The 27,499-nt window shown below is 38.1% G+C and overlaps 1 protein-coding gene across 5 annotated transcripts in view; it reads left to right on the plus strand.

The window, feature by feature from the left end:
• enox1 (ecto-NOX disulfide-thiol exchanger 1) overlaps positions 1–26,154 on the plus strand; it is an 81,557-nt gene extending 55,403 nt beyond the window's left edge. For 4 of the 5 annotated variants that reach the window (XM_015363681.2, XM_015363683.2, XM_015363684.2 and 1 more), the window contains 11 exons: positions 1,196–1,402; positions 2,117–2,350; positions 10,173–10,385; positions 12,419–12,525; positions 14,550–14,667; positions 17,686–17,870; positions 19,001–19,108; positions 21,508–21,561; positions 22,507–22,612; positions 24,490–24,575; positions 25,282–26,154. In XM_015363681.2, coding sequence (XP_015219167.1) covers positions 1,196–1,402; positions 2,117–2,350; positions 10,173–10,385; positions 12,419–12,525; positions 14,550–14,667; positions 17,686–17,870; positions 19,001–19,108; positions 21,508–21,561; positions 22,507–22,612; positions 24,490–24,575; positions 25,282–25,413 — 1,550 coding nt within the window. In that variant the 3' untranslated portion in view covers positions 25,414–26,154. Of the gene's footprint in view, positions 1–1,195; positions 1,403–2,116; positions 2,351–10,172; positions 10,386–12,418; positions 12,526–14,549; positions 14,668–17,685; positions 17,871–19,000; positions 19,109–21,507; positions 21,562–22,467; positions 22,613–24,489; positions 24,576–25,281 lie in introns of those variants that run through there. The other variant, XM_015363686.2, reaches the window with a different exon arrangement.
• Positions 26,155–27,499: the final 1,345 nt, after the last annotated feature.

A 27,499-nucleotide genomic window follows, 5' to 3' on the forward strand; every position in this document is an offset into this window, starting at 1 on the left:
TATAAAAGAATATGTATATACAAGCAGAATGAGACAGGAGTGAAATTTTGACTTGAAAGAAAGAGAAAAATTAGGAACGGAGAAAATATAAGAAATTTGTACTGGTATTTCTAGTCATCATTTTTAAAAATCGGTTTGTAACTGAGAATAACAGACTGAGGAATAATTTGAATGTGGATTATAGATCATGACCCTGATTCATGTGTGAAATTGGAGAAGAAAAGCTGTATGCTAACACACATTATTTCATAAACAATAGATACAGGTCTTATAGTTGTGATGTTTCTTAAGATATAATGTATAGAAGAACATTTTTCAAAGAAAATATAAGCATGATGAAATAAAAAACTCAGAAATCATACACGAGTATCATTCAAGACAAGTATATTACTCTATTGGATGCGAATTAAAGTAAAATGACTTTGGATATTGATTCAATGCTTTTGCCCTCATTTTGGTTAATTGGTCATTTATGACAGATTCAAGTGTTTTTGAATGTTGCATAAGCAATAAATCACTTTTTTTAGTGAGGGAGTTCAATGGGCTCCCAGGTGATGAGGTTTTTGAACCCTTTGAATGTCGAATCTTGTGACAATCAAGAAAATCACAGAAAGGAGCCAATGTGCCGCGTTTATTAAGAGATCAAAACCTTTGTGTCATGAGTTTGTTGGAGGCCACATTATATCACCACCAGTAGACTCATTAGTGGAGGAGCTAAGTCCTCTTAAGTCTTAAGTAGTAAATTAGGGTTTTCTGTAGACAACCATGATGGGTGTCAGAGAGGAGCAGAAGTTCAGAAAAATATGCTGTTTAGGAATATAGGAGGCCAATTGATGGAGAGGCCCAAGTGTAAAGGTCTAGGCAGGACCATTTACTGTATTCGCTACAAAATTCCCTTATTTATCTCCAGAATTTAACCATGTCATGTCCACTGAATAAAAAGTCTGTGCACCCAATCAAGAAAAGATGTTGCCATTTTCCTGATAGTAACTTTGTGAATCTGTTGAAGCCGTATGGGGTAAGTGAGCCTCGGTACATAAATTAAATATATCCTCTTTTATTCAAATTACATCTAAATCCCTGTGGAGAAAATGCAGAGAAAGCAGAATGTCCAGAGTTGAGAACATCCCTCCAGACATTAATAAAAAAAACAGCAAAGGCAACAGATTAATGAAGTTATTATTCTGATTTTCAGATCTCCCACCACCATCAACAAGGGAAAGGCCCCCAGGGTGTAAGACTGTCTTTGTCGGAGGACTCCCTGAGAATGCCAATGAGGAGATAATACGAGAAGTGTTCGACCAGTGTGGGGAAATTACTGCCATCAGGAAGAGCAAGAAGAATTTCTGCCACATTCGCTTTACTGAGGAGTTCATGGTGGATAAAGCTATCTACCTTTCGGGTATTAACTTCAGACTTTGAATTTTATTGTAAGGACTGAACTGCATCAGCTTGAAAAACACAATATATAAGGTCATATTTCTAAACTGTCCAAGGCCTTCTTTATTGTCACCAAGGAGACAAACCTCCCCAGAGAGCAAGACTTATCAAGGCTTTTATTTATAGTGCAATTTCATCCTGCTGTCTGAAAATAGTAAGAAGTCATTCTGAATGAGTGAATGAAACATGATCTAGATTTAGTTTTAAGTCCTACAGACCTGATTATAAATATTCTCAATTCCTATTTTATGAAGACTAAAAGTAGAATCAAGTGTAGAAGAGTTTGGGCAGTTTCCATGAATTTAGTTGATTTCAGGTTTTCTTTCCGAATCATTTTAACTTTGATTCTATACATTTTTTTTCAGTAAAAACACAATTTTATTAACATTTTTATATAAAATATCAATCTAAATGAACCCCCTTTTCTTGGAAGTCTGCTGAGCCCTAGTGTGACCTCTAGGTGTGAGTCGTTTTTTTTGGAGGGAGAGAAGCTAGAGTGAGGAAACATGTCAGTGCACAAGCTGGAAGGGAACATGTAGAGGTTTACTTCCTGCTGAAATGTGAAAAGAAAGAACAGAAACAGACAGAGGAGGCCCCAGCACCAAAATCCCTGTGTGTTTTATTTGTCGCCAAGTGGGACTTAAAAATCAGTCTTCGCAAATGACCTTTTCTGTAGGGTACCGCATGCGTATTGGCTCCAGCACGGACAAAAAGGATTCGGGGCGCCTGCACGTTGACTTTGCACAGGCGAGGGACGATTTGTACGAGTGGGAGTGCAAGCAGCGGCTCCTGGCGAGGGAGGAGAGGCACCGGCGAAAGATGGAGGAGGAGAGGCTGCGACCTCCCTCCCCTCCTCCCATCATGCACTACTCGGAGCACGAGGCCAGCGTACTGGCGGACAGGCTCAAAGGTAAGAGCTGTCCTTTCTTAAAAGAGCCCACTTGTGTGCTTCTGGGCAATTTCAGATTCAGCTGAATATACTGTAGCTTCCTTGTCAAAATAGAAGATGAAAATTTGTATGAATTGCAGAATAGATACAGTTGTTTACAATAATAGATATTCTAAGCCATCTGCACAGTTAAGTAAACAAAGAGTAATGGCATACTCTTTAGCTATCTGATACTGTCCAATATGAGTTTATGTGAGAGCCAAGGCTCATTATACAAGGTTCAATTGCTGGGATGTACTTTATTCCTATGAAATGTAGGAAATATTTATGTAAAGCGTTTTACAAAGCTAATTACAAACTTTGATTCTGGTTATGGGTAACATGTCAAAACATTATTTCATGAATGAGATTAAATGGTTTTAAATCTTAATCTTCATATACATTAAATGGCCAGCATAGCTAGATGAGTAAATCCCCACTGCAGACAGTTCTGTTGTACCTTGTGGGAGGTTTTTTACCCCATTTGCTCCAGTCCACCCAGCTGTATACAGTGGATATAAAAAGTCTAGACACCCTTATTGAAATTGCAGGTTTTCGTGATGTAAAGCCAGAAATCAAGATAAATCATGTCAGACATTTTTCCATCTTTAATGTGACCTTGCGACCAACAAAATTCAAAAGAAAAACGCATAGATAATTATTAAGGAAAATAATTTAAATTAAAAAACCTACCACACCCTGGTTGCATCCACTATATCCACTGTAAGTGGGAACCAGTACTGCGGGGGGCGTCCCTGTGATGGACTGGTGTCCTATCTAGGGGGTAGTCACGTGTTGTCTAGTCCTAATACATTGCAAACCTGGATGAGCTCTGGCCTGACGAGTTGGTGAGCGATCTTGTACAGTATGGAGTTTTAACTTTTATGCCTTTATGTTGAATAGCCGTTTTTTTTAAATACAATTTACATATACTGCTATAAAGGAACAAGTAAAGGTTGTTTCCATGCTGAAAAGAGAAGAAAAGAAACACAATGTTTTGACTGTGGAGGCTTCTTCTGTTGTGTCACCCCCGAAGAAGGTTCCACAACCGAAATGTTGTGTTCCTTTCCTTCTCTTTTCAGCATGGAATGAACCTTTCCTTGTTCCCTTGCAGCTTATGCATGCTGACGCAGCTACCTACTTGAACTACTGCTGTAGTATAATATTTCACATCAGATGATGAAATGATGAAAATAATGAATCAGTAGGCACTTAGCATATTAACAGCGGTTTTCTTGGCACATCTACAGTACGTAAGCACCATCTTCACCTGTTCCTGTGAGTGGAGCTGCGCTGGTTCAATCCAGCTGTTCTCCCCAGGCTCCTCAGCTAAACCATGTGTCATTGTAGCATCACAGATTACAGTACACACAATTCCTGCTGAATCTGAGACTTCAATGCTCAGGCACCTGTGAATCCATGCTCTCCATATGTTGTTTGTTTTGTAGAACCGATGTATTTAATAATCCAAGCAGTCTTCCTTCTGATCTACAGGGATGGAAGCAACTCCAGTGGTATTTGCCACTGAAGTCTCGTTTTTGAGTTTAAAACTTAAGCTCTTTGTCTTTGTCTTTTTAAGTTCTTTGACTTGTCTCCTTCATTAAATCTTCATATTGTATTACAGCTCTCTAAGATGTGTTAGGAAAGGCTATGCTATTATCTGTCTTTTTTCTGAATGCTGTGTCAATACAGTTTGGAAAAGGCAAGTGCTTCATAGCCCTTTTTGCATAGATCTTCGGCTCGCTCAGTGTGCTGGGTGAGTCAGCTATCAGCTGTATTCCCGGATTTCAGCAACACTTGTTATCTCAGATCCGTACATACTGTAAGAGGCATTACTGCACTTTTTCCATAACCACACTGAGAGAAAATATATTCATTGGTGACTTTGATAGTTTGATTAACTGATACATATTTAATAAAACCTTGCATTCTTGACAACTGCAAATGAAAATGGCATTTTACCATAAAGCACATTATCATCCTCCTTCTACAGTCATTTCACCTCCCGATCTTTTTGTAATCAGGAATACAAACTGATTGTATTACTTATTACTAAGCAATTATTTTTTTTGTTTTACTCACCTGATTTGGGGTTGCCAATTACTGGCAGGTTCTCTGGTACAGCTTATCAGCCTAAATAACAAACAAGGCCTAAAACAGAGCTTGTTGGATGAGCCATTGATCATATTTATAAATAATTATTCATGAGTAATTTATAATTACGGTCATTATTAATTAGTAATTCAAAATCACAGAAATTCAGTAATCAACAATTAGTGATTTAAAGTATTTATGGATCAATTTATTAATTTAGTCATTACTTATTTAGTCATTACAATTTACTGTTCAAGTACAATGTCATCAAAGTAGCTCCACGTATTTCTCCAAGGTGATCCTTCCTCATAAATCAAGATATTAAACAATAAATAAAGATGTTATTACTCCAGATTACTTGCAATTAAGTATGTAATATATTTTTATCAAAATATATTCTGCTCTTAAAAATATTATTTGCCAAAGGCAATTTGTTCTACTCTTTTTAGGTCACATAAAATAATTAGTATTTGTAGCATCTCAATACAAAAATAGGAAGTTTAAAAATATCTGGGATTTTTTCTGCATTTCTGCAATTGTTGGAAGCAAAATCTTAATATTAAAATGGTTTCCGACGTAAGCATTTATACTTCTGATATCTGAATTTCTGAAAGCTATATTATTAAATATTATTTACATTTTTATTTCTTAAGACTTGAAATTAGATCAATACTCAAACAGGCTTTGCAGAAAGGGGCCTGGGGTGAATTCCTTTTAAATCTCGTCATCTCAGGGGAGACCAAGTGCGTTTATAAAATGTGAGCTTAACTCTGCAGCCTGTTCGTCATCTGCAATCTAACTACCACAGCCAAATGATTTTCATTTTGTTTTTGCAGTACTGTACATCTGTACATGACTGGAGAGTTTTCCCCTGTGCTAATTGAGCCCAAAGGGCACCACAGAGAAGCTTGGAGATATAACAGAATCAGCCGACATTGAGATTAATTAAAAATTGACATTAGACAGACAGTCCTTTGTGTGTTTTCAAAACCGTTGTGTTACAAAACCTGCAATTGCAAATGACGAGGAACAGAAATGAAAACGTGAACAGATATACAAACACTGGTTTTCTGTAAAAACCAACTAGTTAAAAGCAAACCTAATTTGCACTGCAATCTGATGTAAGTCTAAAATGCAGGACAGTCACAGGAGAGGAAAATGTGTCAATAGGACGCTTGATGTTCCTATTTCTATGAAACTAATGTTTTCTCTTCTTCGTTGTTTGTAATGGGATAAAAATACTGTGTGTGTGCAAAAGGTTTTACTGTGGCTGAAAATATCCTAGACTCTCGTCCTCCACTTTCCCTGGATCGCATTTACAGTACCATCTTGCTTTTTAATCACATTTATTCAAATGATTTATTGGTTAATGCCTTTTATTTCCATTTTACAAGCAGCAAGTAAATAAAATCAATCATGCTCATGACTGAATTTGGAAATTCTTAGAAAATGAATGATTGTACTAACTGTAAATGACTGTAAACCCTCTGTATTTAAACTAATTTTGTAGCTTGTAAAATCACGCAGCAGATGGTGTTGGAATTGGGTTCACTAGAAAGGATGGTGATACTTGCTCTGATTTTGAATGAGGATGTTGAGGCTTCATTGCACAATTGAGGCACATTCCATGTTTTAAATTCCCTCTCCACTATGGCACATTCAGTCGCATTTTGCTTGATTATTATTTCTGCTATTATCCAATTATTTCTGCTGTTGCTAAATGTCATTCCTATGCAAGTGTCATTAAAATGAATTTCTTCATCAGTCATAAGATCTGAGTATTGCAGTAAGAAGACGTTTGTTTTCAGTGACCCAATGGCTTCTTACTGTACATGTATCTACCCTTATTTTAGAGTTTTTCTATTATTAGATGCATTATGTCCTTCATATTCTGTGTTCGCTATTAACTATGATGCTTGTATCAGCACTGCATGATATTGCTTAATGTTATTTTATTCAGGGCTTTGAGTACAGAGCTGTGTCAGAATGTGAGATAGAAAGGAAAAAGTAGAGTTGACAAGTGGTAATGGGAGAATAAAACGTTAATTTCATACTGAAAAGGAAAGACAGAGAGTAGCACTTACAAAAATAGCCTATACATTTCACGGTCCATAAAAATGTCTTTATACCTCTTTAGGTTATTTTTGTAAAGGTAAAAAGGTTTTCGTTTTTGCTTGTCATTAACTGATGTGAACATTATCCAGTACATGGCTAATTCTGGTATTAATCCTGGTAATATCTATATAGGTTCTTTTGTCATTACAGCACTTCATGATGAGTACATTTCTTTAATTTAAAAGCTACTCTTTCAAAGAACTCCTGAAAATAGCTGGAATGACTTAGGTTGGATTTATTTTGTAACTGAAAGCCATAGAAATAAATATCAAATCTGCTCCCAATGTACATTTTATGTTGCATAAAACAGTAATGTTGTAGGAAAAACACTGTAAATAAAATGTTTTTGAAAAGCCTTACAGTGGTATTTCCAAAAGATATGGCCAAAAACAAACTAATAAACAAGTAGCTTTATGGTTTGTCTAAATTCAATGCATTCGTTTCTAAAGCACTGCCAATAATGTCTGAACAGCAGATTTCAATTATTAAAATTTGATTAATCACATTGGATGGAGAAAAAAAGGAAGTAATTAGTGCACAGATTGTGTGGGGATTCTGAAATACACGGATAATTTAGACTGAATGGGAAGGCGATTGTTTTGTCTCTGCTTTGTTTCAAGCCTTGAAGTTGCAATTAACATTCAGTCACTATTCGAGAGGAGGCTTTGATCAGAGCAAGGGGAGCCAGTAAACCAGTGAAAAAGTGTGACGTTACTATTGGCTGGGATAGAGGGAGCTGAGGAATCATGGGACCAGCTGCAAATAATCAATCCACTTAAACGTAAACAATAGATTCTGTTTCACATTTTTATAGAAAAAAATGTTGAGGGTTGATTAGTCAATAAAAGATGGTATGTATTTAATTGAACCTAATAGTTTGTTTAGCTCTGATTCATTCAAGGATGAAAACAGGCCCTGAATGAAGTATAAATATGTATACTATATAAGTATAAAACTTTCTGTTAGCGGAATGCTGTTTTAACCATTTGTGGCCTGTTGGGACTTGAAAGTAGAACAAGTCTATGAACTTTGAATTTGGGCTTTTGACTTGGCAGGACGGGTAATTAATTTGAAAAGACACAAGACCGTGTCACTTGTGTGCCACTAAAAAAACTGAATCTCACCAATGGTTGAACAAAAGAACTGCTTTTTACAGTTACCACACATAAATAACGTGTTTTTTGACTTTGAACTCTTGAATAGTTGTTTGTAGCTCAGTGATGGTTCTGAATGGTTGAAATAAAGAACTGATATTTTTATGTATAGTGTATATAATAAACCTACATGCACACATTGTATAAAACAATCATTTGAAAACCTAAAGGCATTTGAAAAATATTAAAAAAGGTACAGAGGGACCTGTTGGGACTCACGCTACCTGAAAATGTACAGAAAAGTAAACGCTTTGGAGAAGTTTCCTTCAAAGGGATACATTCCTACAATATACAGTACAATATAAGCACTTCTTACTTTTTTACACAAAATCAACAATTCAGATCATGGACTGGAAGACTTGAATATCTGTACCGACCCACATTTAAAACTGTTTGCTCTGACCTTTTAATCAAATTAAATGCTTTGAGTCAATTTAATCTTAAAACATTGCATACTGCTTTAATTATTATGTCAATGAAATGATACCATCCTGGTAATTATATTGTTGTGCACTAAAAAACAAGCAGCAAAAAACAAAACAGGCATGTTAGTTTTCTTTAACACAGTATCTTCTACAAAGCAGCAGTGTTTTAGCCTTTGTTATCACACTATTTTACACCATTAGAACCATTTAGGTTGTAAAAAATAATAGTATCAGTTCAGCATGCCTGCTGAAGATTAGGTCATTGGAAAAAGTGTCACTTCAAACATAAGGTAGCCCACTGATTACCAATACCATGGCCTGGGCATGCATGGCCAGCCCTGGACCTGGCTCTCCAGTCTTTATTGATGATGTACCTGATGATGGCAGCAGATTGAATTCAGAAGTGTATTGAAACACTTGTCCGCCCATGTCCAGTAAAAGGCTCCCAAACTCTGTTGGGCGGCAATTTGCCCTGGAGCGAATTATCTTAAGCGCACCAACTCCTCTGTGAAGCATGGTGGAAGTAGTGTTTTGCTTGGGCATGCATGGCTGCCTCTGGAAATGGTTCACTGGTCTTTATTGATGATGTAACTGATGAAGGCAGAAGAATGGATGCTAAGGTCGGAGAAACATCTTGTTGCTTCCATTCTTATAGGTCAGAGCTTTGCCATGCCACATGTTAATGACCCACAACCAAGGAGTGCATCAGGAGAAAATTGTGCAAAACCTTGGACCACATCAATTCTACCGAGCATGTATTTTATATGCTGAAAAAAAAGTCAAGTTAGAAGCCCCCAGTATTAGACAGGAATTCAAAGGCGTGGCAATGTATCACAAATCGTTACTCAGAAAGTTTTGGGAGTTAAGTGTGTTGCTGACTTCATTCAGTTACTGCTTCAATGGGATATACAACTTTTACAATCTGTCCCAATACATATATTAACTTGAAATTAGTGTGTCAGAAACATGTACGTTTCTGTTCCAATATAATCAATTGTATGCAGGAAAGTACGCAAACATAAAACTGATACAGTATATCATTCATCTTAAGCTGATGACTACAAATAACAATTGCTTGGCTGTAAAGCAAAAGTAACAGTTTTAAAACTTGCAAAAGTATAGCTAATAGAATGGTAAGGAGACTTAGAATGTAATATTGATTGAGGTGAAGGCTGGGGAGGAGATATACTGTATGTTTTATCGATTTAAGAGTTTGATCATGAGCCTCAGCGAGCAGAATGCTACTTCATGTATCCTGCTAAGCACCTTTTTCTCTGAAGGTCATCAGATTTTCAGGAAATCATTCTTGAAAGGTATGTTTTTGTCCCGTTGTTTTTTTAACCTTTGTCCTTGGGCAGGTCAATGCAGTCTAATTGGTGTAACTAAGTTAAAGTATACTCTTGGGCTGGCATCCATCTTGGTCTCTTTGATGGTCTTTTCTCTGGCTGGGTCAAACAAGCAAAGTCAAGGACAGATTGCGCATGAAACAGCAAAATGACCCTAGTTGATTGGTCTGAAAAGACCCCTCCCCCTTGTGTGGATAAGGGATAAAATATTTAATTTAACTTATTATTGATGTTGTAATTTTTACATTTTTATCTTTTTGTCTTTTTATTTATGACTGATGCAAAACCCACTATTTAACATCTTTTGGTTTTAATTTAAATTTCTTGAGCTTGGGTTTAGCCTCTTGACACTGCCCTTTCTCTCTATATGCAGTATCTGTAACCTCTGCCAAATCATGTTTATTATGTATTGTATTCCCAAAAATAAAGTGCATCTTTTGCAGTAGATGCACTTTTGTGTGCAAATATTAAAAATCACTTTTAAATCCTGCCACTGGAAGATATACAGTAGGCAGTGTCAAGGAATAAATTCTAACAATAGAGAAACAAAGAATATTGGTATGTGGGCACAAATAAAAAGGTCTGCCTTTGGTCTTTAGATGGCGTGACAGTGAGAGTGCTCGTTTCATTACACCACAGCCCGTGACGGTTCTCATCTTGGCTCTTTCAGATGACAGTAAATTCACAGAGGCCATCACCGTGCTGCTCACTTGGATCGATCGAGGAGAGGTGAATCGCCGGTCGGCCAATCACTTCTACTCCATGATTCAGTCAGCTAACAGCCATGTGCGGAGGCTGATGAGTGAAAAGGCGGTGCACGAGGAAGAATTGGAACTGGCCAAGGAACAGTTCAGAAATGCCCTCTTGTGCATCCTGACTCAATGTAAGTAATTACATTGTCATGCAATTTTGCCTGTGGAATAGGGCGTCAGTACTGGGCCAATTCTCATGTCAGACAGCGATGTATATGTCCCAGTGCCACAGGGCCAATGTCTTTCATAAAGTTGTGTGAAAACATACCATTCCACATATCTGGGAAATAAAGACCGCAACAGCCCAACAATTTAAAATGTGTACTGTAACTGCACCCATACTAATTCTTTCAAGGCTGCAGTGCATTTAGCCATTCTCCATTACACCTGATCATTATCATCTACTGTATACTGTATGGAGTGATTCTTTATGGTATTTTGCTGTAAGTCTGTGTATTTAACACAAGCCATTCTCCAAATCCTCCTGCTCCCCCTGCTGTCTGGCTGACACCAGAAAAGGAAAATTGGAATCCAACTTTTAACAAGAAAAAAAGAAAAAATTTACTCACCCATTTAGCCTCACATCTGTTCAGTTAATATGCACGCCACCCAGATTTTGTTCTTAAACCGTGCCCAGATTTCAGTAATTTTACTGGAAATTTAAATAATGAGGGCTATCCCATTTACAATGACTACAGGGTTCATACTCAAGATCACTCTTCCCTTAGGATATTAGTATACTGAAAACATACAGTACAGTAATAGACAGTAGTCAGAACCGAGAGAGAGACACCGTCAGGGTAAGTAACAATGAGAGCTCTTTTGGCCCAGTTAACATCGACCCTCACAGGTAGGCAAAGACTTTATTAATTTTCATTCTGTAGCATGTTTTTTTATCTGCTTACTTTTCTTCAAAGCACAAATCAAAGCATTTGCAGAGTTACAGTAACTTCTGTGAAAATGTTCTGTTTCATGAGAGATGATAGGTTGTATTTTTGACTATCAGGGCTACTTTTTGACAAGAATCTGAAACTTGTATGCACACAATGTCTTGCCAAAGTATTCATCCCCTTCCAATGATATCCCATTTTGTCTCACCCACTACTCAATAACAGACTTCATATACCCTTCTCCTCAGCTGCCTTTCTACAAGTTTATCCCTGGGTTGTTTTGAAAGCTCCTTGCTCTTGCTCTTTGTAATTGAATCAGTTCTTGAAGTTCTCTACCAGTCCAAAGGACTCTGCGTAAGGTATATTTATGCTGAAAGAATGTTAATCACTACAATAAGTTAATTGTGTGACTTGTCAAAGTAATTTTGTGCTCCTGAACTACTTTAGGGTTGCTGTAGCAAAAGGGGTGAATAATAAGCATACAGTATTTTAGATTTAGTTTTTTCTTTATATTTTTTTTATCAACATTTGACTTTATTCCCCCTTAAAAGTGTTTGTTTTGAGAATTTTTGTGTTTTAAAAAAAGTGTGTATGGTTTATGTGTGATTCAACAAAATGGGACAATGGAAGAAGGTGAATGCTTTTGCAAAACACTGTATGTTTTAAATTTAACTTAAATTGCCTCTTTTCTATCCAAGGAAGAAGTTCATTGCCTACCATAATATCTACAGTTACATAGTATAGCAATTCATAGATTCTGTCACTCAGTTGTTTGGCTCTTCTTTATCTAGCTGCCAACCACATAGCATATCTGACCATTTATTAGATAAGATTTTCAACAAAGTTCGATATGTTTAAGTCCAGCAGCCAGTCCAGACAGAGATTTGTCTCCAAGGAAACATTTTAACCCACAATTGGTGGATATTCCTAAAGGCTAGCTTACTATACAAAATTTTACTTTCTGTTGAATCGCATTAAACAAACTTTTGACTATCGCCTTTCTCCACAGAAAGAGTGCATGCATGTGAAATACGTTTATTAAATCAGCTGCCACTCATTGTACACTGTTGCATTTTTCAGTCCTGAAGGAACTATATCTGCGGTAAATAAATGTAAGTACTGTACAACAGAGACACGCTCAAAGGAGGCTTAATGATGGTGTGCTCTTTATAAGGAGAACTTTCATTGAGCTTTTGCTGTCTCTGTTTTACTTGCTGGTAGTACTAAGCACAACATAAATGGCTTGTCTTGTTTGACTTCCTTATTCACCAAAGTTGAGCAGATTGTGGCCGTTTTCACCGCTGCTACCAGGCAAAAGGCATGGGACCATTTCTCAAAAGCTCAGCGCAAGAACATAGAAATTTGGCGAAAGCAGTGCGAGGTTGGTACTTTTATTCACTTCTTGTAATGATGATGCCAGTCAGAAGCAGACTCTGCCGATGATAATACCACAAAGTATCTCTGAAAATGATTAATGTAGCCGATAGCTCTGTTGCCAGACCTGCTCTCACAGACGAGGATTTAAGTGGTACTAATTTTCTCATTTTTATGAAACGTATTCAAACCCTTTCCTGCACAAGCTCCTCTCAAAACAAGAGGTTCCCTATATAGATCTGTTATTGTGACAAACACCAGGGTTGCTACCATGGCGACAGCAGATTCCAGGGTTAAGATGATGGCTCTCATTGATGAGTTTAAATTAATAATTCATCCATTAACAATCTGTATTGGAAGGAATAATTGGAAAACATATCTAATATTGCAATTCATCATTAGAAATTGAAAACTGCCGTGCAGGCAGTGGTGAAGGACACAGATTCTTTAGCTCCAAAATACAATACAGTACAATGCTCTCTACATTCCTACATCTCTACCATCAGATGCATGCAGGAAAATATTTGTAGATTTAGTAAAATTACAAAATACTTAAAATGCACATACTGTACTTCATTACTGAATATTTGCCTATATGCAAATATGCCTACACACACATATATAATTTTTGACCAAAACAACATCATATGAATGTTAATTTTAACATTGCCACATGGTGTTATAAATTTGTAGTACATTGGCTTAGCCCACAAGAGTTGGACATCGACATCCTCAAGTTATGGCTGTTGAACAAAAACCTTTCTATAAAGATCTGAATGACAGCTGTTTGCAGGTGTTTTGAATCGGTTATGTGTAAGCTGTGATGGCTGAGACAGGGCTACCAAGGGATGCAGTGTAATTCCGTTAGCCATTAAGGGCTGCCTGAAAGAGGAACAACTCCCCTTTAACACTATAATGATGAATAGGCATCCAGTGGAAGCCTTCTCAGTGCAAATGAGTCAGGGCAGTCTCACTTCAGGGATCATTATTTCTGCTTTTTGTACTTTCCTCAGCGCACAAGGCAAAACCTAGCTCTTTTAACTCAGGCTTACAAAAGAACAAAACAGTTCTCAACATTCTGGAAACTGACAGAACTCAAGAGTTACATCTGTCACACACCTTTGTTTGTGAAAGTCAAGTCTATAAAGGGAAGCACACCATTTCAATATCCAAATACAAATGGAGGTAAGGCACTGTTGTAGATCAATGGCTTTTTATTGCAAGGTAAAAATGCTGCTGAACATTGCTGTGATACCCTGTGTTATACAATACTGCAAAACAAGAAATGTTTGCTGCAAGCCATTTCCCAGGCTGTATTGGACTGATTGAGTGATTTCCTCCTGAATGACCTGAGATCCTATTCTTAATGGGTTTATGTATTCATGCACTGTAATTAATTGCAAAACATTGGTTAAAACATATTTGTACACTTTGTCTTTTGGAAAATTAAAATTAATCCTAGAAATGGTGGTTAACATGAGATATGTGCACAGCATTCTCTGATTTGGAATTAAAATATGAGCAAGACCAGACATAAAAAGAAGAGTAATGAAGCTTACATTATGTACAAGCGCTCCTATAATACCATGTGGTTTCTGATGAATACCATGCTTTATTTTAAAAGCAAAAATATTTTACCAAGGCTATGAGATTTCACTTAATCTACCATTTTGGCAGTTGTTTAATACTATGTTCACTATGAAAATAAATAAATGTAGAAAAGCCTAAAAATATTATTGTTTTGCATTATTAAAAAAACACAGTCAGCATGTTCAGAGCAGCGAGAGTCTTCTCCTTTCCAAAGGTTTTGTCGATTTCTCAATCCAGGACTGAATCCAGCACACACGCCAAAGCATCGAACCCTGACGTACAGTATTTTTGCCAATCCCTTTTGATTTTTTGTTCTGCTCGGCAATTTGTAATCAATCAAGGCCTGCGTTTATTTGAAGACATTTCAGATTCATATTGCACTGGCACTGTGGCTACGAATTCAGCGGTTCTGCCTTTTTTTGTGCCATTTTGGTGACCCAGGAGCTCCGGAACGCTCACAGTGATGAGCTCATGGGGATACGGAGGGAGGAAGAAATGGAGATGTCTGATGACGACTCGGAGGAAAACTCCAGTAAGAAAATGCGGGGAGATGACTCAGGTACGCTCCCTCCACACAGAAACAGAGAGTATTCCTAACTGGAATGAAGTGAACTAAGTGGTCAGAGGAGGGAGTTACAAAGGAAAAAGCAGAGGTAAATTCAGGGTTTAAATGTAAAAAATAAATAAAAAAAAAACAACATTTGGGCTGCGGAGCCTTCTTCGGGTGTGTACAGGGAACAATGGTTAAAAAAACATTCAGACCTGACAATAATTGAACAGTTGCAATATTGAATGGCTACATAAATGTGTGAATAGTGTATTTGCCACTCATTCATTTTAAATATTGACTAAAAAGGCATCATATTGTTGGTTTGTCTTGGTTTAAACTTCTTCCGCCTTTGAATCCCTGAACCATTTTAGCTGAAACCCATCTCTTCCAGCAGTGATCAAGGTTTGCAGCCTTTAATCAATGAAACTTCGGTTTTTGAGTGAGTTAGCTGATTTCCATGTTTCCAGTTAATGCCTTAGTCTAGAGTTTACAGAATGTGTACATATTCTAATCCATTTTATATAAGTGCATTACTTATTCTTCTGTACAAATGAGAGTGGTTGTTGAGCAAACTCCTTCTGTAAATACAAATATATATATTCATTGTCAAGATGGACAAAAGAGTTCAGACTTCCCTAAAGTATTCAGTACTTCTTTATTAGTTTGTTCTGTATCTGAATCTCCTTTTATATCAAATTCTGAGTCTGAAACTGCAGCTAGTGTTACTACTGCTACTGACATTTATATGTGATTTGTGGGGCTGAAGTCAGAGTTAAACACGGTTTTACTGTTGACCGCTAGCGTAGGTTTGAAATGGAATTCCCTTCAGCAATTATGTGACTAATTTGCGAACTACTCATTTAACAGGAGCAAAATAATCCAAAAATTAAATTCTGTTATGAAATGATTGGCACTGCAGTTTGAAAAATCGCTTTAATTTAGTTCACATTGGAGAAATCCATTTGGAAGAAGCATATAACATCACTGGCTTCAGCCAAACATGATTATAAAAACAAATTTGTGCATATTTGTCACATAGACGCTTGCCTATAAATGATATTCGCTGTCCTGGAGGCATTCCTAAATGTTTAACCCAACAATATTTCAAACCAATATCATACGTGACAAAAATGGATTTCATTGCAAAAAAAAGGATTCAAGACATCTAGCAGGAATATTAGTCAAATGAGATGTAGTGCTATATTAGAGCATCTATGGCAACCGAACATTTTCAGAAAACCGAGAAATCAATTATGAGAGCTACAATTTATTTTAGTGCCTGTGAAATGACAGCTATGCTGCCTGGTTTTGACAGTTATGCTTAAAATATGTTTTCTGGATCTGGATATAGAGAGGAGAAAACAAAGCAAGCAGCCATCTCTTTAATTGGGAATGAAGTCTCTTCCAATGAAACAGTAAATAGTTTTTTTTTCCCCAGGCTTACTTTCAGACTACCGGATTACTAACAGTAATCTTCTGTTTACAATTAAATGCAGCACAACTATAGTCAATTGTTTTGTATATGTTTGTGTTCTGAAAACACTGGCTCGAATAAGTTTGTGGTCTTAGTTTGCTTTAAATAAAAAGCATTTGTATCTTCTCAGCATTTTCAACAATTAATATTTAACAAACAATACCAAAGACCACATTTCCAATAACTAGGTGAATAATATATAGCGTAAAACTGTTTTTATTAGCCTAATTTAGTCTGACATTTATTCAAATGTGGGTGGTGATGAAATTGCAGCAGTAAAATTAATTTTGTGTTCCTACGTTAGGCAATACAGCAAGGAATCTAGAAAAGTAAAATATCAGGCTGCTGAAAAAAAGTCCTCATACTGGCCACAGTAGAGAACAATACTCAATGGATGAAAAGAAGGAGCTGGGATGTTGCACTGTAATTATGTGTGAGTTAACACAGTTTTACGTGAAACTGGCTTTTCATCCAAGGGGAGAGCAGTTGTCCTCTGTGTGCTCCAGGCTAGGTCCCTACGTTCTCTGAGTGTTATCAGGATGAGTGGTGTGTTGATAATGGATGGATTGATCAACACCATTTTAATTCAATCTATTACGTGCATGTGGAAGGTACGGGCGTGAATTTCAACTTAGTGCCTTGTAGTGCAAAGTAAGAGTGAGATGTCCAATTATGGAGGGAGCGTGTCCTGGTGGTTTGTATTGCTGACTGAAGATGTAGGGTTCAATGCTCAATTGTTCAATTGTTGTGATCAATGGTGACCTGGGGTGTCTGTGTGGAGCCTGAATGTTGTCTTCGGGTTCTCACGGGCGTTTGCTGGGTGCTCCAGTGTTCACCTCCTCCACCACCATCCCCACCATTGTTCCTTGTACTTTGAGGACAGTCTCAAGTTTTCCATGACCTTCACCGGGAGATACGCTTGACTGCTGCAGGATGGAAGTGGTTTCAATTGGTCTTTTCTGTCTGTTACTTTATCTGTCATTTTACTGGACTCCACATGAAAATTCAGTTCCTGGCAAATGGAACAGTTCCTGGCAAAATTCGGTTCCTGGCAAATGGTCTGTTATCTGATTTTTAAAAAACAAATTAATGTCCAAAAACCTCTTTTGGTGATCAATTCTCCTCTGTACAGTATTCAAGAGAAGGTTCATCGTCATCTATTATCATTAGTCTGTAGCATTTAGACTCACCCAATTGTATTGAGAAATGTGGGATGTGGGGTTAGATTTGATGTTTATAATTGTGGGTTGAACTTAAGTGGAATGTACCAAAAATGGAATGTTGAGGGCATTGGAATGTACCAAAAATGGGAGGGGGGTGAAACATAAACAATGGACAAAAGAGTGGTCACTACTGGCAGATTTCTAATTATTGAGGCCAAAGATTGACTTTTTTCCTGAACTTGAATGATAAACACTGTTTATTATCGCTGTTATTTAAACATTTCATTTGAATTGGTGAGGTAGGAGCTCAAGACAAATGAGGGACTGTAGTTTGGGGGGAGGGACTGTAGTGTTGACAAGGCCTGCTCACTTTCCTCTCACCATGCCCAGCCCTGGCTGCCCAGGCCTGTGCTCTGAAGGAAGAGAACGACAGCCTGCGCTGGCAGCTGGACGCCTACAGGAACGAGGTGGAGCTGCTGAAGCAGGAGCAGGGGAAGCTGTACAGGACCGAAGAGGACCACACCAGAGAGCAGCAGCTGCAGTTCCTGCAGCAGACAGTGCAGAGCATGCAGCAGGTACAGGGCTGTGTCCTCCCTACACCCCCGTTCACTCACTCTTCTGCAGCAGACAGTGCAGACACCGTGCAGGTACAGGGCTGTGTCCTCAGTACACCCTCGTTCACTCACTCTTCTGCAGCAGACACTGCAGAGACAGGGCTGTGTCCTCACTACACCCTCGTTCACTCAGTCTCTTCCTGCAGCAGCTGAGAAGGGTGGTTGCTGTCTCCCCGCGGCCAGTTTAGGGATCCATCCTCAGAGAGGAGCCCATCAATAAAATAATGCACATATGGAACATAGAGCCTTGAAAAGTTGTTTTACATAATGAATATTAAATGCATTTTTTAGCATTGGCCAAATCCCACATTTCATTATTCATGCTAATAGCTTCTTGGGCCATAATTATTTTTGCCATTATTAAGTTCAGGCATTCTTCGAGGCACATAAAAATTGTTAATGCTATTCACTCTCGCAGCAATATCATTTTATTTGCATATTGCTCACTCTGTCAACACTGGCAGCCTCACTGCTCTTTGTATTTCTAAGAGGGGTGCAACTTCTGTAATTGTATTAAATGTGTTTTTCATGTGTCCTAGGCGATATTATTACTTCTTTATTAGTGACTAAGGTAATTTATTATTTTTTCACTGAGAGATAAATGCATTATTAAACCCAATCTTTGACATGTTTAAACACAGTGTGGAGGCAGTGCACTGGCATGGCACTTACCAAAGTTGCCTCACAGCTCTTGAAAACCGGATCTGATTCTGGACTGAAGAACCTTTTGTGTGGCTTTTGCATGTTCTCAGGAATTTTCTCCCACCTCCCAAAAGAATTGCTGGCTATGATATGTGGTGTCTCTCAATTACCTGTGCGTACCTGTGCGTGTGTGTGCCCTGAGATAGACTGGTGCCCATCCCTTATTGTGTGCTGTGGGGCTGCTGTGACACGTAAACCAGACTGTGTCCACTACACAACATTTGGAACAAGTGGACGGATCTCTGTCCTGCCTGCTAATATTTCACAAAAAGGAAATAGTGACCGACAGGACATAAAAGGTCTCGAGGATTTCTTCAGAGTCAATTTCTAAAACGTCACATCACAACATCTCATGATTTAAATTCTGTCTTTGTTTTTTTTTTCCCTAGCAACTGTTGGATCTGCAAGAAGAGTTAAAAGCGAAAGGATATGAGCTAGAACACGCAAAGGATGAGCAGAGGTGCCTGGAAAGGGAGCTTGCAGCCTTGAAAGAAAAAGTAAGGAAGTCGTATGGGCAGAGAGGGATATGAAGATGCAGTTAAGATACTGTATGTCATTACAGTAAAACATCAGAATTTGCCAGAACTATATTCACATTTAGCCCATTCGCACAAAATCTGAGCACGTTTTCCACATCCACATCATTTAGATCTATGGATCTACTTCACCTGACCTGCATTGGAACAGTAAAGGCATATAACATGATAACCTGCATGGCTCCCTAGGGTATCATTGTCTTAGTTGTCATGTGTCTCATGTAAAAGGATAAGAAAAATGATAAAAGAGAGAATGAAACAATTTGCAGGAGCAGGAGAGTGGGAAGGGAGTGAGTGCATGTCATGTACAGTACTGTCTCTTCATCTGCACATTTAACATTTGCAAAATATGTTTTCATTTCATTTGTGATTCAGAGGGGGGTGGTAAAAGGAAACACACAGGGGTTTAATAGTGCACAAAATAATAGTGACAGGACGTGAGACAGTGAAGGGGCGATACAAAGAATGGCATCCAAATCCAACCAGGTCCAAAGGCAGGTCAGGGCACAAGTCCGAGAGTCCATCAGCAAGTAATCCATCCTGGGACGCAACAAGGTTAAAATCCCCGGGAGGGGGGAACACATGAACAGACAAAACATAGAGGTCCAAGGGTGACGGGGCGAGATCCTCCAGACCCCGGGCTCAGGAAGTGGGAGGTGTTGGGGATGAGGCCTCTGCCCTCAGGAGATGAACGTAGGGTTTCCTGGTGCTAGGCGGGCCTCGCGACATCCTTACCCTAATGATGAGCCCCGAGGACTGGAGGAGCTAGTCTTTAAATAATACACATAACACGGTACACCTGGGGGAGCTTAATCACAAGAACAATAACAGGAGTAGTGGAGCGCCCTCTAGGGAGGAATGTCAGGCGTAACAGTAAGGCCCTCCTGTAGGTAGAATGGCCTGTTCTCTTTTTTTTAGTTTTTCTAAACTGGATACAGTATTTGGCTACAGCTGGGTGGACTGGAACAACTGGGGTAGAGGACAGAAACTTACTCAGGGGTACAACAAAAGCATCTCCGGTGGAAACTTGGACCCACAGATTGTCAGTAATGAAACCAGGAGGCTTGACCATTGCCCTGTGTTACTCCTGTTACCAAATAAGAGGACAATGGTATATTCCCTCAAGTATGTTTCTTTCACATACAGTCAGAATACAGTTATTGTAGCTGTTATCTTTTTCACTGACGTATTATACTTTAAATACAGTATTTAAGGACCTGAGCTTACTAGCCAGTTTATTACGAATCCTGTCCTGAGACCGAATGAAAAAGATGGAGGACATCTTTTGTAATTTACAGGCAAGCACCATCGTCTTTTCCCCAACTGCGGGCAGCCAGAGATTTCCCTGCTGACACATGTTTCCTTTTCAATTGCACTCAGTGGAGAGTGTAGCCAAAACTGACAGCTAGAATAGAGTGCAAAAAATTCATTCAGTCTGCCCCCAAAGGAAGCTGGTTTGGAAACGTCCCAACCCAAGTCCCCTCAGTTTTGAAGTTTCCGTTCTGTTAGCGGGGGATACTTGAGAGAGAAAGAACCTCCTGCACAAGCCAGGCTAATTCACTGCAAACAATTCCTCTGATCCGTATCCAGACAGTGTCAGCTGATGCTTTTCCACTGTCAGTGTCCATATCTGCTGCTGACCCTGCAGCTTCTCTCTTTCTAACCTTTGCTACTGTTCCTGTTCTCTGTCAAGAAAGTCAGAGCACATTGACCATAATGCCATTCTCCCCATGTATTCTTTGTGATTCAAGGCTCTCATCCTGTTGTGTATTGAAAGACGTCAGGGTATCTACATCAGCAACACAGCGGGGAAGCTTGTTCCATTTTCCAATTACCCTTTCTCTGATACAACAGCAGTGTATCAGAAGTGCCTCCTGGTCTTGGTTTCAAATGCTCTTCCACTTAGTTTCCACTTCTGTCCTATGGTTTGTGTTTCAGTGTGTTGACTTAAAAGGTTTATTCCTTGAAGCCTTGAAATACATCTGGTTGCTCTGCACCAGTATTTTTTTAATATTAGGGTCAGAAAACAAACGTCTTTACTACCGCTCTGTATATGTCACTTTTTGTGAATGAACTAATGTAAACCTCATAGCTGACAACCTTTTAATTGTTACATCATCTGTATCTTTCGGCATGGCATTTCTAATAAGTTATATCTGTTAGGCAGTGCATTTGCAGTCTCTTGAAATACATGAGCATTATTATTTATATTTGCTATTTCAGTGCATCCAGCTTCTGTAAAATGTATACACTGTATAGACGTAAATGTATAATAATTTATAGATTGTGTCTTGTCAAGGTTGAATTAGACTGAAATGTTCTTTCAGCACTTAAAATATGTTTTCTTTAATGTTGCACAGTTAATAAACAATATGGATACTGTGGAGATGAGCAGCAATGGATTACATGAAAAGGTATGTGTGTCCTTCCAGGATGTTTTTCTTATTTGATACACAAGCAGCATCTTGATGACCTATTTCTGCCTGTCAAATGTCTTCAGACTTTTTTTGTATAAATCAGACCTAATCTGGAAATGTCCTTTCCACATTATGGGTCCGCCTGTCACTATATTAGGGGGCACATTGCACATGCAACAGTCACCACTACTGCAGTGGAATTCATCTGCAGGGGGTGGCCTTCAATGGTCTATCAATACTGTTGAAGTTATTGGCCTTTCCTTTAGAACTAATGCATACATTAGTGCAACAGAGACAATGCTGACCAATGATACCATAACAACTGTAACTGAGAACCACTAGTGGTATTAGCATAAATCATGATAGATAGGTTTTAAAATGACTTGTATTATTCAATTATGTTGAACAATGTAATAAATTCCATTTCACAAAACACATTTTTCACATTAGGTTTAGGAAAATTAGAAACTACTCACAAATCTCTTCCAATAAATGTCAATTACAGCATGAACATTACAACTGCAGACTTTCCAGCGATATAAGCGTTCCAGCTTGATTAAGTAAAGATAAACAGATGGATCAAAAGATAATTTTAATATGGTTTTAGATATTGGAAGACAAAACTTTTGTTCTCAGCAATAACTTCCCAGATATTTGATATTGCTCATGATTTCTAAAAGCCCTCATGGAATATGTCAGTGAAATTCTATACAGTTTTTATAGGAAAAAAGGCCCAGAAGTTACTCCAGAAATCCTGTATGGGGTGTTCTGTACCAATCCAGGTTATGTAAGGGTTTGAACCCAGTCTTACGGGGTATCGTCTGTTTGTAAATCAAATTCCTATTGTATAGACTTTATATTTACGAAGTTCAGTTTATGGAAAACATCCATTTGTACTTCCAGCTGTTCTGACAGGTGTCATTCACTCTGTGTGCTGAACAGGGAATGAATGGATGCACTGTGTCGAGCCTTTATCAGAGTCAAGAAAAGAAAACTGAGACTCATATCCGAGGACCTCTGAAGTCAGAAAAAGAAGCTCTTTTACTGGGTAATTGTACTACATTTCTGTGCTAGAGCTAGCTTTTGATCTATAAAAATCTCCAGTAGCAAGAATCTATAGGGAATAGTGGGTAAGAAACATGCCCAGTTTAATAAATGTGCAATCTTACATAAGGGAAAAAATACATTAAATGAGCTAGTATTTTTTTTAGCAACATAAGCCCCTGCATTTCAATTTAAAATCAGATAAGACTGATGAATTTCACGCAGAAGATAAATTGAAGGAATATGTAAAGCAGGATAATACAGAGGCTTTGATTCTTATGAGGTCTTCTGCATAAAATGTTTGTCAGACTGTGCCGGTGAGATGAGAGATGTGTCATATTGTGAAAGGGAACACAGGGGACTTGTACAGCTTTCATTGCCAACTGCTTGCCTGGCTGCTGACCAGGGACAGACTCTGGAGTCTGGTTTCATCCCTTCATGTGCCCACAATTTCCAATGGATGCCCATGCTGTAGATACACTTTAGATCCCAACGAAAATCCATTTGTGCAAACAGTGGAGGAACAGACTTCACCCAAGTCAACAACCACAATATAGGCATGCTTGCTTAAGAAAGATTAATCGATTCATTCTTGCCTAATTACGAATTTGGATTTGTGAGTCTTGGGAAATGCATAGCGACAGAGAGATGTCACACACAAGCAAGATGAAACATATTGTAGCTGTTCGGTTTCCCTTTATAATGACAAACTCCTTTTTTAAAATTTAATCAGTAATGAACTGTTCTTACATAGCTCTTTTCATCCTAAAGGATCCCAAAAAGCTTTACATGTCGGAGGTGAGCCACTTTCCTTTGCTACTAAAGAGCAGTAGCTGCCTCACTGCATAGCACATTTTTCAAATCACATTCTGAAATAACTATTTCCTGATGAAAAAGCAGAAGGCCCATTGCTAAAATTGCTTTCCTTTTTAATAGAGTCTTAAATATCCATTAGTTTTCAGTGTTACAAATGAATCAGGATACAACGTAGTTCACCGTTACCCACAGAAATCTTTGGTGACCTTTCAAAATGTTTAAATTGATTTGACAGTATAAGAGAATTAGTGAGAGGTTCAATGCATAAGCAGAGCTACTGTATACACACGTTTTTGCCCTGTATTCCTTCATGAACATACAACAGTTTGCCTCTATCTACTGAAATGTTCATGAAACGGCCACTGTGGTATTTAAATCACTAAACAGAAACATCAAACATGTCTCAATCTCACCTTTCTAAACAAGTGGCCATTACAATACAGTACATACAGATTTATGTTCTCTTTGCCTTTATATGAAAAAATAATCTAAGAAAAAGTATTTTGTAAAATAATGATAACTAAATGGACAGGCACCACTATTAAAATAGCAAGGCATCACATTGTCCTACTGTATGTATAAGAAAATAATCTAGTATAATTAGAAGAATAAGAAAATTCTAAGAACTCCACCCAGACTACGGCACGTTTTTCAGCATGCATATTATCTGTAAGGCTTCAGCTGGTCATATCCTTAAAATCCAGCCTTGTATTTTTAAACACTTCCACCCCCCTCTCTGCTGAAACACTGCGCCTTTACAATAGGCCCTCTGAAGGGAATTGCATGTGCTTCTCCTGTAATTGGCAGCGTTACGCCATATAAATCAAGGAAATAAATATTGGCTCCTGGTTCTCAAGAGACGGCAATATATTCTCCTCCCTCGCATTGTTCCGTTCCTTTTCCAGGACCTCTCTCAAGTAATAAGCTTAAGTAGTTGTTTCAGCTCCACCAGTTATTTTATTATTGTGCCTGCATTGTTATTGCATCGTATGCGTGTGAGGGCCATTTTGGTTTTGACCCGACAGTTTCAGACATGTTTAATTAACCTTGCCTTTTTGCCTGCAGGAATTATATCTACCTTCCTGCACGTCCACCCATTTGGTGCGAACATAGAGTACCTCTGGTCTTATATTCAAAGACTGGATACCAAGGTAACCTATCCGTTGATCAATTGCCTAATACAACTCAAGGGTACTGAACTCTGGATGGCTGTGCTTTCTTTTTATGTACTACTTTAATACATGTAGTCTTTAAAGCACCCTTCACAGCTGTATTGTAAGTTGATGTACATTGGACGAAATGAAGATAATAGAAACGCAGGCAGATAAAAAACAATACAACATACACTGACAACATCCAGCCAGTCAAAAGCAAAATTAAACAAATGAGGTTTTCATGTAAGATTTGATCCCATATCACATATTAGAGTCTTCAACAGTCCACGGCATGGAGTTTGAAGGCCATTACTCTCGTTGGTTTCTAAATCAGCCCTTGGGACAAATAAAAGACTTGAAGTGTTTGAAAATGAAGTGTTTGAGAATGTGATGTTTCGGTCACTAGACAAACAAAACAAAGAAAACCGAATACCCTTTTTGTCCTTCTCAAAATTAGAAACAGTGCCTGTTAGTTCTTTAAGAAAAGATGCTTTTTAAAAGATGTATTTTTTTAAGCAGTCCACTTCTTCAAACTAGTCATGCAGTGCTGGTTGAATTTCTATGGATAAAAATGGGTTTTGTGCTACACAGAACAGAGGGGGGTGTTCTTTAAAGTGTGGGATGGTGCAGATAATCACCTGGGTCTTTCTGTCCTCCTTTACCAGGCCGTTGGTTAATGTTTTTATTGTGTTTTGCTCACTAGATCTCAGCGGCTGAAATCGAAAGGCTGATGGTACGACTGCCCCGCATGTTCAAGCAAGAGTTCACAGGTGTTGGAGCCACGCTGGAAAAGAGGTGGAAATTTTGTGGTTTTGAGGGAATTCACACTGTTTGACACAACAAAATGATTCTGAATCCTTCAGTAAAACGTACCGGAAGACAGCACATTAATTCCCACTCTACCAAAGGTAACAGATGGGTATCTTTTCTATACCACAGGAGCCTGGCTTTTAATTACAGGTGTATTGACCCTAGTGAGTAAAGATTTTGTGCAGCTATATTGGAGACTTCCCCCATTAAAATGGGACAGATGTACTTGAAAAACCCTTTCCACAGTAAACTGATTGTGTAACATACAGTAATTGTCTCTCATAGACTCTCCTGTCCTTGGGCATAGAGCTAAATATGGTACTTTATGCAACTTTATGTTCACTCATGGTTACAAATATATTCTGGGACTCTGAACATAACAAATTTCAATAAGAAAATTCACAATGATTCAGATGAATTAATAAAAAGATATATTGCTTTTAAACAGTTGTGATCTATCCTTACACCAATACTGCATTTAAGCCTCCAATCAAAAGAGCAAAGCAGTCCTTAAGATGCCTTTTTTTGGAGGGCTATACTGTATTTTCCATCACAATATAATATTTTCTTTTACCTGGAAGTGAAAATATTACGGTAAAGATGTCTTCTGTACTTGCAATCCATGTACTGTAGTACAAATCTGTAATGTAATATTATGTTTGTGTACTGCACACATAAATGTTAAGTATTATCTGCTTGTACAAATTATTTTTTATGGAATAAAATGTTTTTATTAAAATTCTGTTGATCCCTATAACAGAGATCAGTTTTCCTCAACCAGATCTAGCATTCCTGAAGTACAAACAGCACATGTACACCAATGAAATATACAGTACAGTATGTATTACTGTTTTTCAGTTATAAATAATATAAACATTGCTAAGAACAGATTGGAATTACAGTACATTGAAATACTTCTGACATTTGATATTTTAATATTTTATTTCACGGCAGTTCATAGTACAGAAGTAAGTAAATCTAGACTAGTTTATGAATTCTGCTGGAATCATTTTGTGTTCATTTCACAAGGGTAGAAAACATCAAGTACTGCTATTACTGCACTTTTAAAACCTGGAGATCACCCAGCCCTAAACTGCCATGAAAAGTACAAACCAATCAATAGAATGACCATAGCCCAGGAGAAAACAGAATATTCAGCTGAAATGTCATTTAAGTTTCAAGAGCAAATAAAATGCAAGAAATAATCAGACCTCTACATCGGCCATGTTGGCAGAGGCTGTCACAATCTCTGCTTGCTTGTCAGGTAAGTCATGAGCAGATTAATCCGACATGCAGAGGGCGATACTTAACACACTCCTCGGAGACCTTTGACACACACAGGAACCTGAGGTTTGGGCACCTCCGTTATTGCAGATAATCTGCTCTTGGCTCACTCAGCCTTTTGATGTTTAAATGTGAAAGGTCCACAAACCCCATACAGTAAAGTGCTGTGTGTGTGTGTAACATAGGTCTTGGCCAAACATTTGACTTCAACCCTAGCGAGTGGTCTTCAAAAAATGTATCAAGGGGTAGGGTTTGTCCCCGAGAGGCTGCAAGAAAAAAAGCATCCTGTAATGCTCACGTTCAGTACCTACACAAAACTGGATATGGTTCACAATATTTTAAGACCACAGGAAAGTCATTTCCGATAAAACAATAACAGTGGGGAAGATGCAGAATCTCTTAGATTGACCACTAATTTAACCCCAAATGCTCCTTGCATGCGTGTCAAGACCCCCAAGAAAACAGCCACATTAACTACTGTATTAAAATGGCACTATGATTAAATAGTGCAGCAACTAAAAGGTACGACAATCAGGATGATGTAGATGGACCCTACAGCAATTCTTTGAAACTTATTACCTGCCCTGGACCAGGATTGGACACCTTGGACACCCCTGAGTTACACTATTTGTTTTAAGACTATGCTTGCAGTTCTTATATAAGTTTACATCCAAAATCCAACTCTGTAGTATGAAGGCAGTATAACCTTGACCATATAATTTGTATAAAGAGAATTAACCGAAAGCCTCTTGACCTCATGAAAACATTAAGTGAAAATACAGAAATTGTGAAGAATTGCTACAAATATTATACTGTACGTGGCAATA

The sequence above is a fragment of the Lepisosteus oculatus genome, chromosome 15 (genome assembly GCF_040954835.1).
Source record: "Lepisosteus oculatus isolate fLepOcu1 chromosome 15, fLepOcu1.hap2, whole genome shotgun sequence".
Taxonomy (NCBI): Eukaryota; Metazoa; Chordata; class Actinopteri; order Semionotiformes; family Lepisosteidae; genus Lepisosteus; species Lepisosteus oculatus.